The sequence below is a fragment of the Plecotus auritus genome, assembly GCF_963455305.1.
Source record: "Plecotus auritus genome assembly, chromosome: 6".
Lineage (NCBI taxonomy): Eukaryota > Metazoa > Chordata > Mammalia > Chiroptera > Vespertilionidae > Plecotus > Plecotus auritus.
In genome coordinates, this window is record NC_137773.1 from 18,641,211 (window position 1) to 18,661,203 (window position 19,993).

The 19,993-nt window shown below is 38.1% G+C and overlaps 1 protein-coding gene across 1 annotated transcript in view; it reads right to left on the reverse strand.

The window, feature by feature from the left end:
* MRPL22 (mitochondrial ribosomal protein L22) overlaps window positions 1-19,993 on the reverse strand; it is a 29,483-nt gene that overhangs the window by 7,294 nt on the left and 2,196 nt on the right. Inside the window, exons 3-6 of the mRNA XM_080673170.1 lie at window positions 12,101-12,236; window positions 3,575-3,640; window positions 1,863-1,940; window positions 479-548 (exon numbers count right to left, since the gene is read on the reverse strand). Of these exons, the coding sequence (XP_080529296.1) occupies window positions 479-548; window positions 1,863-1,940; window positions 3,575-3,640; window positions 12,101-12,236 (350 nt within the window). The remainder of the gene's footprint in view (window positions 1-478; window positions 549-1,862; window positions 1,941-3,574; window positions 3,641-12,100; window positions 12,237-19,993) is intronic.

Sequence of the window (19,993 nt, forward strand, 5' to 3'; positions counted from 1 at the left end):
GCTTCTACAATTCAACAGATCTTCCACTCTGGTCATTGGAAGGTTAATCTACAGGACACCTTTATGGGTTAGGCACCTGGCTTGGCACATTATGAATAAAGACTTTTTTTAAGTCCACCTATGATCGTTTGGGTTGACAAATAATTCATTTAAAACAAAATCAATTATGTTCTTTCTTAGTTTTATTATGATTAAAGGACCACTCTATGTACTACCTTGGTATCCATTACTCAATAATTATTGGCAATAGGTTTCATAATCCCAGTCTCATTACAGAACAGGTAACAATAAAGCAGTAAGGTTATTACCATTTACAACAGGTTAACATGAGCACGCTGAAGACAGAAGAGCTATTACCAGCAATTTTCACTGGCAAACGCAGCCCTAAGTAATTAGATATCAAAGACTATTGTTGGATAAAGAACCTGACATCGCTATCAGAAGAGATTTCCAACACTAAAAATGTTAAAGATCTTACCTATGTATAAATTGGATCTGAATTCCACATTGTGGTCTCTCACTGCCATATCTTGTGCTTCTAAAAGAATCTTAAACAAGGAAAAGAAAGGCATTCATATGACTGACCCTGAACTAAAGTGAAATGAAGTTTCTCATTTCTTGTTATCTCTATGACTGCTAATCACATGCCTCCATTTTACAGTCAATTTTAAAAGGAGAATATCAAATGATAACAGTGCCAAGGAGAAGGGGTACAGTGAGCTTTCCTTCCTCAGAGAAGAATTGCAAATGCAAGGAACACAGTCCATCCGGCCAGGTTTTAAATGGAATGTGTGAGCTGTGAAGGAGCAGATAGCAGCCCTTGCAGCAGTGCCCTTCATAATGATTATCATGTCTTTGAGTCTGAGACTTGCCAAAAAGTTCAAGAAGCTCAAGAACTAAATCTTATTGAAAATACTTAAACTTCAGAGCCACAGTAACCATTAACAATATCAGACATGTAGAAAAAAACATACTTGAAATTTTCCTTTAGGAATTATTACATTTAAACTTCATACATATTTTGAATTAACTTCCCCCAGAGCACATTTTTAGAAACAGGAAAATTGTCAGAAATAACAGAAATCAGATCTTTCACTCCTTTAGATAAAGAATATAGTACAAAACTGGTACACAACAGACGTTCAGTAATTGCATTCTGAATTGGATTAAATATTGGCATTGGATTATATGGAACCTCTTAGAAGTCTGAGTCCATCAATTGTTAACTATTCACCTACTAAACTGAAAAGATAAGATCTGACTTTAGGTGAGAGACTTAACTGAAGTATAGGAAATAATGCTGATATCCCTGGATATCCTCAAACCAGCTTTCTGAAACAAGAGTCAGTGAATTTACCATCAGCCCATTTATACATAGTAAATCAGCTACACTTAGAGCTGGGTCTTTAAAGATCATCTAATCCAATCCCACCTATTTTACAAACAAGAAAAATGGGACCAGACAGATTATCACAATAGAAATATGAGAAAAAGGACTAGACTTCAAGTCTCCAGAATCCCAGTCCAATGCTCTTTCTACTCAAGTAGTTAGAAAATCATAAACTCTCAGTTGTGGAATTGACCAAAAAAATCTTATAAAAAATATATCAAGCCCCAAATCATTAAAAATAAGATTTATCACTATCACTTCAAATATAAATGTCTGGTGCAAATAAACGCATCACAAGAAAAAATGCTTAAAGCACATGACATTCCTAAGGTATAAGGACATTAATGAAACTGAGCATCCTAAATCTGTATTATATAAACTAGGCATTAACACCAGGGAATTCAGAATTTAGGCTGAGCTTACTAACACTTACAAGACAGCTATGCACCCCTCACCTCAAATCTTAGTTTACCTCTTTAATTATTTGGGCTCCTTTTTTGTCACTGAATTCCAATTGAGCCAAAGCCTGGTCAATGGACATTCCTCGAATCTAGAATTAAGGGGTGACAGACAAGAGAAAATAAACAAATTAATTTACAAAATCAATGTTCTCTTTTCAATGAAAAAGCAAGTCTTTTTTTTTTTTAATTCTTTATTATTGAAGTATTACATATGTCTCCTTTTTCCCCCATTGACCTCTCCCACCCGCTCCCTCTCCCCAGCACAGGTCCTCATCCCCCTACTGTGTATGTCCATTGGTTATGCGTATATGCATGCATACAAGTCCTTCAAAAGTCTTACATAATCTAAATAACTTCTAAAAAATAGCTAAGTAGTTATACGTTGATTATGTCTCAATAAAACTGGGGGAAATTTTTTAAATTAAAACTAGTGGCCCAGTGCATGGATTTGTGCACATTGAAAGAAATTAATTAGAAGAAATACTTTAATATCGCTATTCGCCCTTTCTTCATAATAGAAGTGTCAGAGATGAAAGAAAATTAGTAAAATGTATATGAAAGTAATATATAAATTGATTAATAAATAAACAATAACATGACATAACAACAAAGACATGATATAAAAACAACAAAAACATGACATAAAAACAACAAAACGATATAAAAACATTGATAAAAACAATGACTGATAAATTGATTAAACAAATTCTAATATCTCCCTGTATACCACATTAAGAGTAAAGACATTTTCAGAGTGCTTGACTAATTTCCCTTGTGATGAAGTATTTACAACTTTAACGTCACACGCTCTTGGAAATGGAGAGAAAGCAACATGTAATTGAACATGTCCAAAAACGGGTTCAGGTAGGAATATTCCTACTCTGTATAGAGTTTGTTCTTGTGATTTATTAATAGTCATCACAAATGCTGGCATTACGGGAAACTGTCTTCGAGTTTATTCAAATGGGAGGCCAGTGTCAGAAAGGGACAAATACCACGCATGCACGAGTCAACGTTTATTTTTAAATTGCCAGTGCGCGTCAAATGTACCAACCAGCCGGTTGGTCAGTCAGTTGGACGGATGGACAGTCAGTCACTTAGCCTTTTATATATATATAGATAGCTAACTAAATGCAGGCAAAAGAAAAGTTTGAGAAGGAATACCACTGTCAAAATCAAGCTTAGACATGTTAACCATAAAAACCTAGATTGTTAATAGTTTCAATAACATTAAAAGAGAGAGCAGACATGACAGAGAGAGATCACAGGTGGGCTAGGACCACACTAGGCAATAAAGGCATCTCTTTCTCCTACAGGACAAATGCATTACATGTATATTTGCTGCATTTGTCTCCTCTCATACCTACATTTCATTTTCCAGAGAAAAAATATACAAAGCATCAGTTTTGAAACAGGTTGAATCAACTCTTACAGGTGAATAAACTTGTTTTCTGGATTCTCTGGTTATAGCCAGATTCCTGATGCCTTTGTTCTAAATATCTATGTATCCAATGTGACACAGTTTCTCAGAAGAAAGGTAAAAATTAAGCAAATCACTCATCTCTGAGCAATCATTTTTGGACAACCTACCAACTGTCTGAAATGCAATTATATTCCTCACCCTTTAGAGGCAAATTTTTTTGATTTTTCAAATCCTGGTGGAGAAGTCATAGCTTAGCTTCTTTAACTAAAGTATTACATGGTAATAGTTATTTTAGCTTACCAATTTTGCCAAATACCACATCTTGTCTTTGCTGTACTTTATTTGTCTTCGACAATGGTAGATTTCCTTACAAATAGAAAAAAAAAAACTTTAGCAAGTTTATACCAAAATGACAATAACGGTGTTGCTCAGTGGTTGAACCAAGAGGTCACAGTTCAATTCCCGATTCCAGGTCAGGGCACATGCCTAGGTTGCAGCCTCAATCCCCAATGAAGGGTGTTTAGGAGGCAGCTGGTCAGTGATTTTCTCTCATCACTGATGTTTCTGCCTCTCCCTCTTCCTTTCCCTCTCCCTTCTTCTCTGAAATCAATTAAAAAAAAATTTTTAATGACAGTAACACAGTGTTAATAAAGTTTTGACTTTCTATGCCTAATGAAAATTCTGTCATAAGAAATAAAAACATTATTAAGATTTGCAGATTCTTTTTCCCTACACAAAATTATATATTTTCCAAAGTCTGACTCTGTTAAAAAAAATTACTAAGGGAAAAATAGAAAGTACAAAATGACTAGTTTGTGCCAATATATGCTATATTTTTATCCAGAGGAATAGTAAAAGATTTAAATGAAAGTATTTTTAAAACATTTAGCTGGCTAAAAGGACAAAAGAAAAAGAATAACAAGGAAAAAAGTTTCCTATTAGTGAAGAGAACAATGTGAAATGGACAAAATAACTGTTTTTACCAGTATTCTAGGTGTTTGGTCAAAAGCATAGATTCTAGAACAGGGGTGGGCAAACTTTTTGACTCGAGGGCCACAAAGGGTTCTTAAACTGGACCGGAGGGCCGGAACAAAAGCATGGATGGAGTGTTTGTGTGAACTAATATAAATTCAAAGTAAAGGAGCGGAGGGGAGAGCAAGAGAACCCTCCGCTCTTTCAGCTCCGCGGGCCGGATAGAACAGCCGAACGGGCCGGATCCAGCCTGCAGGCCGTAGTTTGCCCACGGCTGTTCTAGAATCAGACTGCCTGGGTTGGAATCCTAGCTCTACCATTTACTAACTACAGAACCCAAGCTACTTAACCTCTCTCGGCCTAAATTCCTACTTCTTTAAAACGAAGATAATATTACCTACCTCATAAAACTATAAGAATGAAATAAAATAACATGTTTTAAAAAAAGCACTTCACATTGCCTAGCACATGGTAAGATCTTAGTAAATGTTAGTTTTTGATATCTTCTATTTACAGTGGTAGGTACATCCTATTTAATTTTTTAAAATATATTTTTTATTGTTGACAGTATTATAGATATCTCCCATTTTCCCCCTGACCCCCATTTAATTTTTTTAAATCAATCATCCATTAAACAATTTATAGTTCACAAAACAATTATCAAATTTTATTTGATCTAACTCTATGAGTTGGGAGAGGAAACATTTTATAATCCTTTTACAAAGTGAAAACCAGAGAAATACAATGTCTGGCAGATATATCTTTGAAGTTCCCCTTCTGACTCTAAAACCTGCATTCTTTCCACCACTATATACTATTACCTCACCTATACAGTAAATGACGTAAAGTTATTTGTTAGGATATAATGTGCAAAATAGTTATTTGAAGGAAGCAAGAGGAGATCTAAATTATGAAACACACTAGTAGCCCTGTGCATGAATCCATGCGCCAGTAGCTCTCTGTGGGGCCTGGCTGCTCCATGCCCGCTGCCCAGAGGCTCTCTGCGGCCCAGAGGCCCATCTGCGGCCAGGCACGGAACACTTGCCTCGTCACCACCGCAACCTGGCCAGAGGCCCATCCACGGCTGGGCGCAGAACGCTTGCCTCGTCGCCCCGGCGACAAAGCAAGCGTTCCACCAGGCCACTCACGCTGCCCGCTCTCAGCAGCCGCCCCCTCGGGACTGGGGGACTCCGGAGGTGCTGAGAGGACTGGGTGCCGCCATCTTATAGCTATGGGTGCTGCCATCTTTGTGACGGAGTGACAGTTGATTTGCATATTACCCTTTTATTAGATAGGGTAAGCCAGTAGCTACATACTACCACTTTAAAAAAATGTAGGAAATGTGTCAAGGCAAGCAATAACAAGGAGACCTGAGAATTTTCTAACATTCTGACTCCTGCAGGAAATTTTCAAATGCCTTAGAAACAGCAGTTTTCTCAAGTGGCCATCTTTTAATCTGTAGCACATTTCATTTCAGTTGCAATAGAAGCTGACAGGCTGAAAACTGTAGCAATACCCTAATTACATTTACAGCAATAAAGTGTCCTGGGGACCACAAGAGAGGAAAGAAGAACTGTCATGACTGATAATATTAATTTGCAAAAATTAATACACTCAAAAAAATATTTTCTATAAAAACATTTCAATTCTTGGTACCTCATGGTGGGTTATCTTTAAACCTGAATTGTAGATAATTATCTTCAAATTTTGTAAAAAAGATATTGTAATCCTGGCAAGGGCATGGGATAAGAGGAATCAAGAGTTTACAAAAAAGAGGAAAGTTATTCAATCCTCCTCTTCTAAAACTAAAAAGCTCTACATTTACTTTAGGCAGGTGCCATGCCTAAGGATACTTTCTTAAGATAAACCTTTAAAAGATGTTTGCTGAACTGAATTATTTATAATTAACATAGTAATTCTATTTCTAAAGTACTTATCTCAGTTTATTTACTTAACTAACCACATGGTAAATGAGGTAAACTTAGAATATAATGCACAAAATAGTTATCTAATGAAGTAAAAGTAAGTCTAAATTAAGAAACATGAAAACCAGGAACTGTTAAAGATGATGAAAAAGTGTCACCTAATAAAAGTCCTTACAAGAGCCTATGGGAGCCCTAGCCAGTTTGGCCCAGTGGATAGAGCGTGGGCCTGTGGACTGAAAGGTCCCAGGTTTGATTCTGCTCAAGGGCATGTACCTTGGTTGTGGGCACATCCCCAGTAGGAGGTGTGCAGGAGGCAGCTGATCAATGTTTCTCTCTCATCGATGTTTCTAACTCTCTATCCCCCTCCCTTCGTCTCTGTAAAAAATCAATAAAACATATTTTTTAAAAAATAAAAAGAGCCTATGGGAATCCACACTAATAATATATAAGCATGGCTTTTTATCAATAAAATATGGCTCTTGGAGAAACCAAGATGGCGGCATAGGTAAACACCTGAACTTGCTGCCACGCACAACAACTTCAAAACTACAACTAAAAGACAAAATGGACATCATCCAGAACCACAGGAAGGCTGGCTAAGTGGAAATTCTACAACTAGAAGGAAAGAGGAAAGCACATTGTGAATCAGAGGAGCTGCAAAAGGCTGAGGTACGGAGACACGCGAGCCCGTGGAGAGGATGGGCGGCTGAGTGCGTGGCTGGCTTTCTAAAGCGGGAGGAAGATGGACGCTCCCGACTGGGCTGAACTCCAGTTCCAGGCGAGTTTCTGGGAACCCAGATTCATTCGGGGAGAAACTGGACTGTCAGGAAAAGAGAAAGCACACTGAGACTCAGGGGAGCTGCGCAGGCAGAGGTCCGGAGGCACGCGCGCACAGAGAGAACTGACTGCTAAGTGCACAGGCGGCTCAGTGCGCGGCTGGATTTCTAAAGCGGGAGGGAGACGGAAGCTCCCGACTGCACTGAATTCCAGTTCCAGGGAGTTACTGGGAACCCAGACCCATTCGGGGAGAAACTAGACTGTCTGGCAGTGGGCGAAACTCAAGGGCGGCTTTCTCTCAGAGGTGCTTACAGCGATTACCGAGGGACACTGAGACCCAGGGGCTTCATAGGGCAGGGCTGACGAGAAGCCAAGGCTGGCTGCTCCACCCTGAGACTCCGTCCCATCCAAGCTGAGCACAGAGGCTTTTGCAATTTTGCAAGTCTTGTCCCATAAGGGTGTCTCTAGCACAGAAGTTCTCTCAGCATAGACACAGCTGATCCTCACAGCCAATTGGCCTGGAGGTCAATTCCTCCCAGTGATACCAACAACAATCAAGACTTAACTACAACAAGGCTGTACACACAGTCCACAAAGGGGTGCACCAAGAGTGTCCGCATCAGGTAACTGGGGAGGCTGAGCGACTAGGCCATATAGGACACCTAGTACACAAAGCTACTCTACCAACTCAGGGAAGCAACGAAAATGCGGAGACAAAGAAACAGGTCACAAATGAAAGAAATGGAGGAAAGCAAACTACTGCATATAGAGTTCAAAACCACGGTTATGCCGAAACCAGTTTAGCTCAGTGGAGAGAGCGTCAGCCTGTGGACTGAAAGGTCCCAGGTTCAATTCCGGTCAAGGGCACGTACCTTGGTTGCGGGCACATCCCCAGTGGGAGGTGTGCAGGAGGCAGCTGATCGATGTTTCTCTCTCATCGATGTTTCTAACTATCCCTCTCCCTTCCTCTCTGTAAAATATCAATAAAATATATTTTAAAAAAAACAACAACCACGGTTATAAGGTTTTTCAAGAATTTTCTAGAAAAGGCCGATAAATTTAGCGAGACCCTTGAGGATATGAAAAAGGACCAACTAGAAATTAAACATACACTGACTTAAATAAAAAATATTATACAGAGACCTAACAGAAGACTAGAGGAACGCAAGAATCAAGTCAAAGATTGAAATACAAAGAAGCAAAAAACACTCAACTGGAAAAGCAAAAAGCAAAAAGAATCCAAAAATTTGAAGATAGTGTAAGGAGCCTCTGGGACAACTTCAAGCGTACCAACATCAGAATTATGGGGGTGCCAGAAGAAGACAGAGAGCAAGATACTGAAAACCTATTTGAAGAAATAATGACTGAAAACTTCCCCCATCTGGTGAAAGAAATAGACTTACAAGTCCAGGAAGTGCACAGAACCCCAAACAAAAGGAATCCAAAGAGGACCACACCAAGACACATCATAATTAAAATGCCAAGAGCAAAAGACAAAGAGAAAATATTAAAAGCAGCAAGAAAAAAACAGTTAGTTAGCTACAAGGGAGCACCCATACAACTGTCAGCTGGTTTCTCAACAGAAACTGTGCAGGCAATACGGGAGTGGCAAGAAATATTCAAAGTGATGAATAGCAAGAACCTACAACCAAGATTACTCTACCCAGCAAAGCTATCATTCAGAATTGAAGGGGAGATAAAGAGCTTCACAGATAAGAAAAAGCTAAAGGAGTTCATCACCACCAAACTAGTATTATATGAAATGCTGAAAGGTATTCTTTAAGAAGAGGAAGAAGAAGAAAAAGGTAAAGATAAAAATTATGAACAACAAATACATATGTATCAACAAGTGAATCTAAAAATCAAGTGAATAAAAAATCTGATGAACAGAATAAAGTGGTGAATATAATAGAATCAGGGGCATAGAAAGGGAGTGGACTGACAATTCTCGGGAAGAAAGGGGTGTGCGGGGTGCAGGAAGAGACTGGACAAAAATCATACACCTATGGATGAGGACAGTGGCGGGGGGAGGTAAGGGCAGAGGGTGGGGTGGGAACTGGGTGGAGGGGAGCTATGGGGGGAAAAAAGAGGAACAATTGTAAAATCTGAACAATAAAGATTTATTAAATTAAAAAAATAAACAAAAAATAAATAAAATTTGGCTCTTATAGAAATGGTTTTTTAAACAGTTTGATCTACAGGGTGGGGCAAATAATACAATAATTAATAAATAATAAAACAAGAATTAGCTGTTTCAAATACTCACAACTGTAAACCTACTTTTCCCCACCTTATAGTCTCAGTATACTTTTAATTTACTTAAAATAACTTTTATCAAAGATACTTCAAAAGTAAACTTAAGCCCAAATTAACAAAGTATGACTATTATAAGGAAACTGTATTAATTTCTTTCTGGCTCATTTTCTTTACCATGATGAACCCACATGTAAGATAAAGCCTACATAGGAAACTATATTGTTTGGAAATGTGTGCTAGTTAAATTAGGCAGGTAGTCTTAAAATAAAAGGAGTGACCTAAAACATGCCTAACTTGGTGACATTCTTTTTAACTTACTGCTATAGGATGTACTCAATACCCCATCCACTATGATTTGTTTAACTACATATTCCAATGCTGAAGATCAGAATGATGTAGAATGGGAAATATTATCTCTCCCTCTGTTAAATTAGAAATAAAACTAATTTTTAAAATGTTTGCAGCCAGCAGATTGGTAAGCCTAAGAGACACTGCACATAATGTCACAGTGCAGGAACTATGTGGCTCGATGAGCAAATTATCCCCTATTAATAAAGTAGGTATTTATGAAGGGCATTAATATTTCAGTCATAACAGGTATTAGTGATACACCAAAAGTTCCAAAAGGTTTACTCACTCAACACAATCTGTACAACACAGAAAATTAAACTAGGTTTCTCAAAGTGCCTATATAAAATCAAGCCAAATGTTTTCATACAGGCACTTGTATAATAACTATAAATGATATAAAAAAAGTTAATCAAAATAGTTTCAGGAAATACAATACATAACAAATGAGTGGATTGGCATTGTTCTTCCTTTGCTAAAGTTAAGTAAATGACCTACTGTTAACTATTCTAATTTTGACATTTGGGATGTATCCTGGAATACATTGTCTTTTTAGTAACCAAAACAGACTAATGCTACAAAATATAAAATTTTGCTCTTAGATTCTGGACCTGACAAATATTATTATGATTTATTTACTTCCAATCCTATCTAAAAAGGAAATATGCAAATTGACCATCACGCCATCACAAAGATGGTTGGCGCCCAGTCCCCTCAGCCCCACCAGAGTCCCCCAGTCCTTTCAGCCCAGCTGGTGGGGGAGGGGGAGCGGCAGGCGCACGGTGCAGCCAGACCCACCCTCAGGCCCCCAGCCGCCTAGGAACCACCCGAGGCATAGGCAAGCCTCGGATGGCTGCTGGCCAGCCGCCCAGGGCGGGCCCGAGGTGCAAACAAGCCTCGGATGGCAGCTGCCCAGCCACGCAGGGCCACCCGAGGGTCAGGTAACCAGGGCCAGCCAAGGCTTGTGCTGCAGGCAGTGGCAGCAGCAGGGGTGTGATGGGGGCTTCACCTTCCCCTGATCGCCGGGTCGCCTCCCACCCCTGAGGGCTCCCGGACTGTGAGAGGGGGTAGGCCTGGCTGAGAGACACCCCCTCCAGTGCATGAATTTTCATGCACCGGGCCTCTAGTTAACATATAAGTTCAAAGAGCTGAAGTAAGAAGTAAAGAAAGCTCATTAATTCTAGGAAATATGTGATTTATGATAAACTGTGCAAATGTGTAACATTTTGTAAATTTTGTTTAATTACAAAATGGAGTCAATACTTAATAGTTCAGTAATAGAGATGGAGGAGGGTATAGAGGGGATAAATGGTGATAAATAAAATAAAATAAAGAGAAAAAATACTTAATAGTACAGATTCTGTTACAAATCTAATTTTAAATTGTGATGGCAAAAAAAAATATAAAAATTAAAAATTTGTTTAAACTATTAGCATCTCTTTCTCCTCATATTTCCCAATCAGGTGGGAATTCTTTAAATCAATAAATTTAACTCCCTTAAATGAGAAAATAAAAAGAAAACATAAAACTGTATTAATTCAGATCAATACTTAGATAGCAATTGAACCTTAATAAAATGTATGCGGTCAAGTTCATATAAAAAATAAGCAAATAACAATATTTTGACCATATGGATTATCCAGGAGCCTTAAATCCCAAAGGCCTTTAAAAGAAGTTAGCTGAACTGAATTATTTATAATTAACATAGTAATTCTATTTCTAAAGTACTTACTTCAGTTTATTAACTTAAGGATTCAAATGTTCCCTTCTTGTTTATGCTATCACTACTTGCTTAAACTTTTTTTATTATTATTATTGATTTCAGAGAGGAAAGGAGAGAGAGAGGAAAAAAAACATCAATGAGGAGAGAGAATCATTGATTGGCTGCCTCCTGCACACCCCACACTGGGAATTGAACCATGACCTCCTAGTTTATAGGTTGACTTTCAACCACTGAAACACACCAGTCGGGCATAAACTTTTAAACAGATGTAAATATATTCCACAGCAAATTCACAGTAAGCTGGATATCAGTCATATCTCAGACAAGCAATCACAAGCAATTTGAAGAGAAGTGAAAGAATTCTGAGCAGCTAAATATTAAGATAAAACTCGATTAAATTCAAACCTTATGTTCAAAGATTTGTGAATTACAAAACAACCAAGTGTGTCTATATTCAAATATAAAACATTGGAAAACCATGTATGATTTAAATACTGGTCAATAGTTAAGTCATTCTTGCCCACTCTTCATGCTCCATTATCAAGAATTCATTAGCAAACCCCTTGAAATAAAAAAATCAGTAAATCTCAAACTACTAGCTTAGAGTTAAGGCCCCTATCCAGGAGGTTAATAATGTAAGGCAAACAAATACCATCTTTTAAAACTTCCAAAGAGATAAATCCAGTACATTTTCTTTATCAATTAAAGGATTATGCCAACTACTGTATAATTTTTTCTTTTCTTAACATGGAATAATAAATCACTGCCAGCCACAGAAGAGAGAGCTTTATCAAAATTTAGAAATTGGTTCTATCACAAACTTACTGCTGGTCTCCGAGGTTCTCCAGGCAGTTGTGGAGGATAAACAATTTTATTCTTCTTCTCCCATTTTCGAGAAATGTCAAGAGAAGCACTTGTGTGGATGTGTGATTGGGGTAAAACACTCTGAGATGGAAGAAGCCTGTAAAACAACAGACATTTAGCATCTTTTTGCAGAGCCTATACGTCTTCTGAACCATACCGGTTCCATTTTGACAGAAACTATGTAAGGATCACAAATGGAAACATTCTATACATATTCATTAACAGAGACTGCTTTTACATAAAAAAGCTCAAAGAGCTAGTTTATCAAAGGCTAGGAAGAATGAAAATTTAATAACTTGAATAAAGTCAAATAATAAATATTCACCCAAGATCTCTTGCTCTCACTGACCAATAAATACTGATTCTGTATTATAAGTCAGCCCAGTCCTACAGCAGATTTAAAGGCATCGATGACGTGATGTGTGGATTTCCTCAACTTTGTTGGGTAAGAAGACTAATAACATTATTTTATAAACACTAAGAAGTTAATGGATAAAGTTGGCATGATGTGCCTCCTGATAAAAGAACATGCCACCCACCATCCATGAAGTAGTCTTTCCACAAAAAATTAACCTAAATTGATAAAGCCTCTAGATTCAATACAGGAAATACAGAGACAGGGGATCATATCAAACAACATCAAGAGAACGCACTCAGCAAAATCCAAGCTGTACAAAACTCTACAAGACAAACAACCCATTTTCTTCAACACATAAGCTCTAAGGGGAAAAAGAGAGCTGAATTAAGAACCTACAGATTAAAGATGTAATAGAAATAATTTCAATGTGTGGACTATTATTCAGAAGTATGACAGCTACTTAACCATGGGAAATTTGAACATTAAATGGACATTTGATTCTTAAAGAGTTACATAGTGAAATATTTATGGACGAAATAAGATAGTGGTTGAGATCCGTTTCAAAATATGATGGGTGAGAATAGAGGCTATAGCTAAAACAAGACTAGCCATGTGTTAATAACTGCTGAAGTTGGGCGCTGGGTTCATCATATTGTCTACTTTTGTGTATATCTGGATATATCCAAGTAACACAACAAACTTCGGTGTTTCCTTCCTGCCTATAATATGGAGTCCAAACTCCTTAGCAAGACACATAAGGCCTTTCATAACCTAACCCTAACCAGGCCTTTCAGCTTATTCACTTTATGGCCTAGCCACACAGACATGTTTTGTTCCCTGAATAAGGCACGTACTTTCATATCTCTACATTTTTGTTAATATTGTTTTCTCCTCCCTCATCTCCTGAGAAATGCTTATCCTGTTTAAAGTTCTACCTCAAAAGTCACCTCGTCCATCTCCCAGACAACCGCTCCCCCAACTATCTCAGTACTTTGCTCTTGCCAGCCATACAGCAATAAGCTGGACTACTGTACTTGTGGTACAATGAGTTCCTGTAGTAAGGATATAGATTTGAGCATCGAGGGCAAGTCTGACATCCTTTGTGTTCCAGCACCAAGGACAACACCTAGCATAGGGATAATGAGTAAATATTTAACCCAGACTTCAATATCCAAAGTTGTTGTATATTGGCATATTCTCACACAATACATGCAATTGGATGATATGCTTGGCAACACCTTTGCTTTTAGCCCTCAAACCATTCAGGCTAAATAATTTTTTTTTAAATCGACTCTTCCAGTGGCTCATTTCTCCTACTCTACCTCAAGTAACCATTTATATCGTAATATTAAGATCAGTGCCATCTAAGTACCTGACAAAATCTGTACCTTTGCCATCCACATTTAGGTTCCAACGTTTTAAATGAAAAGTACGAAAGTAGGATACATGATATTAGAGGGCAGGATTTCCTAATGAAACTATAAGCCAGGTGATGAGGGCAGAGAGTATGGAGTCAAGCAGACCTGGGTCTAAATTCTAACTCTAATTTACTAAGAGAATGGCCTTGGGGAAGCCACATAACTTTCTAGATCTCAGGTTTCTCAACAGTAAAAGGAGTAATAATAGTAATTACTTCATAGGCTTCTGCAGAAGCTCAAATGAGATACTGTAAGTTAAATACTTAACCTGACACTTCATAGGGCTCAGTAAATAGTAGGTATTATTTTTAGGTTGAGGAGAAGAATACCTACCTCACTCAATTGTTGGTAGATTAATAATTAATGTGCTGTATCTTACAGTATCAAGGAGATGATAAACACTGATAGCTAATATTAATTTTAAATTAGGCCCTCTGAGCCGTTAATTCTTTCCTGTTCTCCAAAAATATAAATCCCATGACCTGTAAACTTTATATTACATCCTTTCAAATCTTCCCACATTAAGTCACATCATTTATGTTTCTACAAACTTGTAATTAACTTGGGGTACACGAAATTTGTCACCTCTTTGGGCTTCATTTTCTTTCTCTATGAAAAGAGCAATTGGACTATATCATCTTTAGGATCTTTCCAAACCTTAATTCTGCTTCCAGTCCAAATATACATAAGAAATATACATTTGGTCATTTAGATAACCAAAATAAATTAAACACATTATGAATTAATAATGACACAGCTTTCTGAATACCACCTACAATACTTTCAGTGCTCAAATGGTTCATAAAATGAATTATCAAGTAAAAACACAACTACTGTAATCAAATTAAATCATTATTCCAAATTGGGTACTTAATTCAGAAGTGTATTAAATCCAAAGTTCTTATGTGCCCTCTCCTGGCCTGCTGTTAGAATAACACTAAATTAAAAAAAAAAAAAAATGAGGTAATCATAAGGTAGAATTGAAAAAAAACTAATTCAAAATTGAGGCTTTTATAACACCTTTTTATATGAGAAAGCCTATGAAGGGTCACTCGAGAAAACAAACTCAAGAAAATGACATGGGTTATTGCTATTGTTTTCCAACAAACATTAATTTTTTAAAATTGATTTTAGAGAGGAGAAACATTGATGTGATAGAGAAACATCAATCAATTGCCTCCTGAACACACCCCGACCAGAGATTGAACCTGGGTATATGCCCTGACTGGAAATCAAACCCACAACTTTTCAGTGTATGGGATGATGCTCCAACCGAGCCATACCGGCCAGGGCAAACATTAAATTTTAGTTTGCCTGGAGGTCCAGTTTACTGTTAGCATTCTAAAGAATCAAAGTAAGCTAAATCTTTTTTTAAAATATGTTTTTACTATTGATTTTAGAGAGAGAGGAAGAGGGAGAGAGAGAAACATGGATGTGAGAGGGTAACAGATCAGCTGCCTCCTGCATGCCCCGCCCTGGGGACTGAGCCCACAACCCAGGCATGTGCCCTGACTGAGAATTGAACCTGTGACCTCTCAGTGCATGGTACTGTGCTCAACCAACTGAGCCACACCAGCTAGAGCTGTTAAACCTTTTTTTTTTTTTTAACCAGTAAAGGACATCTAGGATCAACTTTTGTCATTTTGAAATTCAAGTATCATCACTAATAATAGCTTTTCATTTACTAGGAATCTGAAATCCTGTTAACTTCACTGTAAGTAGGTGAACCAACTCTCCAGAGTGCTTGTCCACACAACATGCACACAGGTGGCCCGCAGTAAGGTGAGACTGCCAGAGCCACACAGAAAGCAGGTGGTAGACTAACACTAGCATATGAAGCATTTCCTTACTCTCATTATTCTGGTGTTTCCTGTCTCCCGATACTTGAGGATTACGTTTAAGTATCACTTTTTAAATTCTACCCACAGTCTTTAGGCATTGAGGAGTACTAGATATAAGCCAAACTTTAGAATTAAGAGTTAATTCCGATAAGACAGGGACTCTGAAACTTTCCAAAGTCACAATTAAAAGAAAGAACTAATACTTCCTATTTATTATTCAAAGTTCATTCTGAAATTCAGAACAAGATATACCCAAGTCCCAAGCGAAGATAATACTGGCCTCAGGCTCAATCTTGATAATATCATGCTATATGCATCAAGGAAAAAATTCTTTGTTCCAAATTTACTTCTGATAACATTAAGTTAATCCTACACTTGAGACTGAATAAAAGAACAGCCTCCCTCTTGCCTCATTTAAATCTAAAATAAAGGGCTGAAGTGATATGCATATTCTCATAACTCAGTATAATCTTACTTTGTCAAAGTCAAGGACAATCAAACAAGGAAACAGCTTAGCAAACAAAAAAAGTAAAATTCCAGCAACTTTCAAAGTTTCCCAACCTCCGCACTACTGACATTTTGGGCCTTTGTTGTGGAGGGCTGTCCTGTGCCTTATAGGATGTACAGTAGCATCCCTCACCTCTACCCACCAGATGCCAGTAACAAACCCTGCCTCAGCTGTAAGAAATAAAAATGTCTCCAAATGTCCCCTGGGTGGCAAAACTGCCCCCAGCAGAAAGACACTATTAGCTAAAGTGACAGCCAAAAACAAACAGTTAATTTTTGCAAAACAGGGAGCATGAGCTGTCTGTTCCGAAAGGTTCTTGTTATTATGTCGTACATATGTGGGTGGTTAGTAAGCCAGATTTTCTATGTAAGCCAATGCTAGCTAAATGCCTAAATTTTACATTCTTCAACCGAGGATATGTCTTTTAGGTTTTTTAATTTATTTTAGAGAGAGAGAGAGAAAGGGAGAGGGAAGGAGGGAGAGAAACATTGATGTGAAAGTGAAATATCCATCAGCTGCCTCCCATACACGCACCGACTGGGGCTCAAACCTGCAACAGGTATGTGCCCTCACCTGTTATTGAACCCTTGGCCTTTCAGTGTACGAGACGACGCTCCAACCAACTGAGCCACACTGGCCAGCCTAAATTTTATGTTTTTAAAAAATATATATTTTTATTGATTTCAGAGACAAAGGGAGAGGGAGAGAGAGATAGAAACATCAATTTTACATTTTTATTCATAAACCCCAAGTGGACCCTTAAGGCTGCCTGGCATTCCTATTATATTTCCCTTGTTCATTTCATCTCCTAGCCCCTACAAACAAGTATCATACCTTTTCTTGCTAGTCAAATCTCCCATATCTCCTCTCTCACTCTCAATCTCAACTGTTAACAATGCTTATTTAGCTAAGAAAAATCAAACAATTGGAAGATAATTTTCACAAGCTCCCACCACCTAATCCATATACCTACCCACATCCATGTCCATATATACTTACTACCTTCTCTCGTTATTATGCATGAAATGTCTACGCCCTAGCTAGTACCACTCTCATCCCTTCTCCCTAGATCCCATTCCTTCCACTTAGTACTCAAGTACATTGCTCAGGCACTTCTTTCTTCCCTCTTTCTATCAGAAATGTTTTCCTCTCTGTTGGATCACTCCCATCAGCAAACAAATAAACTCAAATAGTCTCCCAACTTCAAACCAACCCTCCCCTAACCAAGTCCTCTAACCAAGTCCTCTAACTACTGCTGCAAAACTCTATTGTGTACTGCACTAGTCATGATTGTGTCCTCACTGCATAGTGAGCATTACAGCACCTCATGCATCACAAACAGATGCTTATGTTTAGGTGTGATGTCCCAGTGCAGATTCCTAGCTTGAGGACTATTAAATTACAAACACAACTATGAGTGTAATACATATTTTTCTGGGAAGATGCTTTGTGGGTTTCCTCATACTCTCAAATGGGTCTGTGACTCAAATTTAAGAACCATTGTTTTAAAAAGCAAGAAATCACAACCCCTCGGGTCACAAGGTAAGATTTAATTAAGAGAGCACAAAATCAGTGTGGTTGTCAAATCTTGCTGGTCATGCAATCAGAACTCTTGAAAGCAGGGATGAATAAAAAACAGAGATATTTTCTACCACCAAAATGTACTCTTCACTTCAAACTTAAGTCACCTCTTCCCAAAAAACTTTCCTGACAAACCTCTTCTGTGCCCATCACTCTGTCCTTCCCATAGTGTGACAGGACACTATTTAAAGCCAGAGGAGCCCTGACCGGTTTGGCTCAGTGGATAGAGCGTCGGCCTGCGGACTCAAGGGTCCCAGGTTCGATTCCAGTCAAGGGCATGTACCTGGGTTGCGGGCACATCCCCAGTGGGGGGTGTGCAGGAGGCAGCTGGTCAATGATTCTCTCTCATTGATGTTTCTAACTCTCTATCCCTCTCCCTTCCTCTCTGTAAAAATCAATAAAATATATTAAAAAAAATAAAAAAAAAATAAAGCCAGAGGATTTTTTGTTAAGATCCTAGATTTGCCATGTATTAACTGTATAACCTTCGTAAGTCACAAAATTTCTCAAATGCATCCACCAGTGAAATGGGAGACTTGGAATTCAAAGGTTGGAAAATGTCCGTTTGCTACCAAATACAGCCTATGGAAAGGTTTCATCTGGTCAAAGCCTTTAGATGAGGAATGCACTCTAAATTGACACAGGCCCTAACACACACTCTCATTTTACAAAAACCACTTCTCCTAATTAATTTATTTCTAGCACCTATATGCAATTAGTTTCCAAACACTGAATTAGATGATCCCTAAGATTTTACAGTTATCAAGGGCAGTATTTATACCTCTTCTACTTAGTTTTCATATGATCATTTCCCCATTAGAAAGTCCAGAATAGGGATTCATAGAATTATATAATTTCAGAACTAGAAAGAGTCTTACGAGATTATCTAGAAAATTCCAACCATCTTGTATGACATTGATGAAAAGACTGAAGCCAAACTAAGTTATTTGGCTCAGATCTTCCCAATATAAATCACTGCAGGACAATTAAATCAACAAACATTAATAAAATCTTTACTTTGTTCAGGACCCAATGCTGGAGCTACAAAGAGAGACAAGAACTGACCCTATCTGTCCAGGGTTCACAGCTAGTAAAGGGCCTAGACCAGCCTTGGGCAAACTACGGGCCGGATCCGGCTGTTCTATCCGGTTCTCTTGCTCTCCCCTCCGCTCCTTTACTTTGAATTTATATTAGTTCACACAAACACTCCATCCATGCTTTTGTTCCGGCCCTCCGGTCCAGTTTAAGAACCCATTGTGGCCCTCAAGTCAAAAAGTTTGCCCACCCCTGGCCTAGATACATGCACATGAACTGACTACTCAAGGCACACATGCTAAAAGGAAGGAGAAATTAATGCCTTTCATTTTTAGTGAGACTTGAGAAAACCTTCTGAAGGTGCAACATGTGAATAGGGAATTAAATACCAAGTAAGGACTGCTGTTGTAGACAGGAAGTGAGGGCACAGCATGAAAAAGCCCAGAGGCAGTGTATGCACAACATATTCAGAAGACGGTAGGTTAATCGGCATGGCTGCAGTAGAGTAAGAGAAGAAAACCTAAGAAAGCAAAGTGTACACAAACCCTAAGGGCTGTGCCCCCTATTTTCTTCGTTAGCCCACCTCTTCATCCTCTTGAAACAAGAACCTAGGATGGAGAGAAAAAAAACAAACCCAAAACAAACAACAAAAAACGGGAACTCAGTAATCATTTATAATGATAAAAGCAGCAATGGCAGTTAAAATTTAGGGTGGATGATTATATAACATGCACTGTCCTAAACATTATCTCAATCCTCTTGAAATAATATATGAGGTAGGTACTACTATTCCTCTCATAGCAAGAGAACTGAAACTTAGAAAGATAAAGTAACTTCCCCCAAATCACACACTTAAAAAGTAGATTTGCACCCAACTTTTCTGTCTCCAAAGCCTATATAAACCAAAATAAAGGCTGATCAGAAAATTTACAATCAGATTATCAATCTCCAAATATCAATTGCTGTACTGAAAAAAAAAAAAGGGAGGGGAAACAATTCGAAAGGAGAGGGGGAAGGCTTCTTGCCAGTCCTGATGCAACTGCATCCCCTAACCTTAAGGAATGCTTTGGTCCTAAGGTCAAAGGACGCACTGGAGAATCTATATATATATAA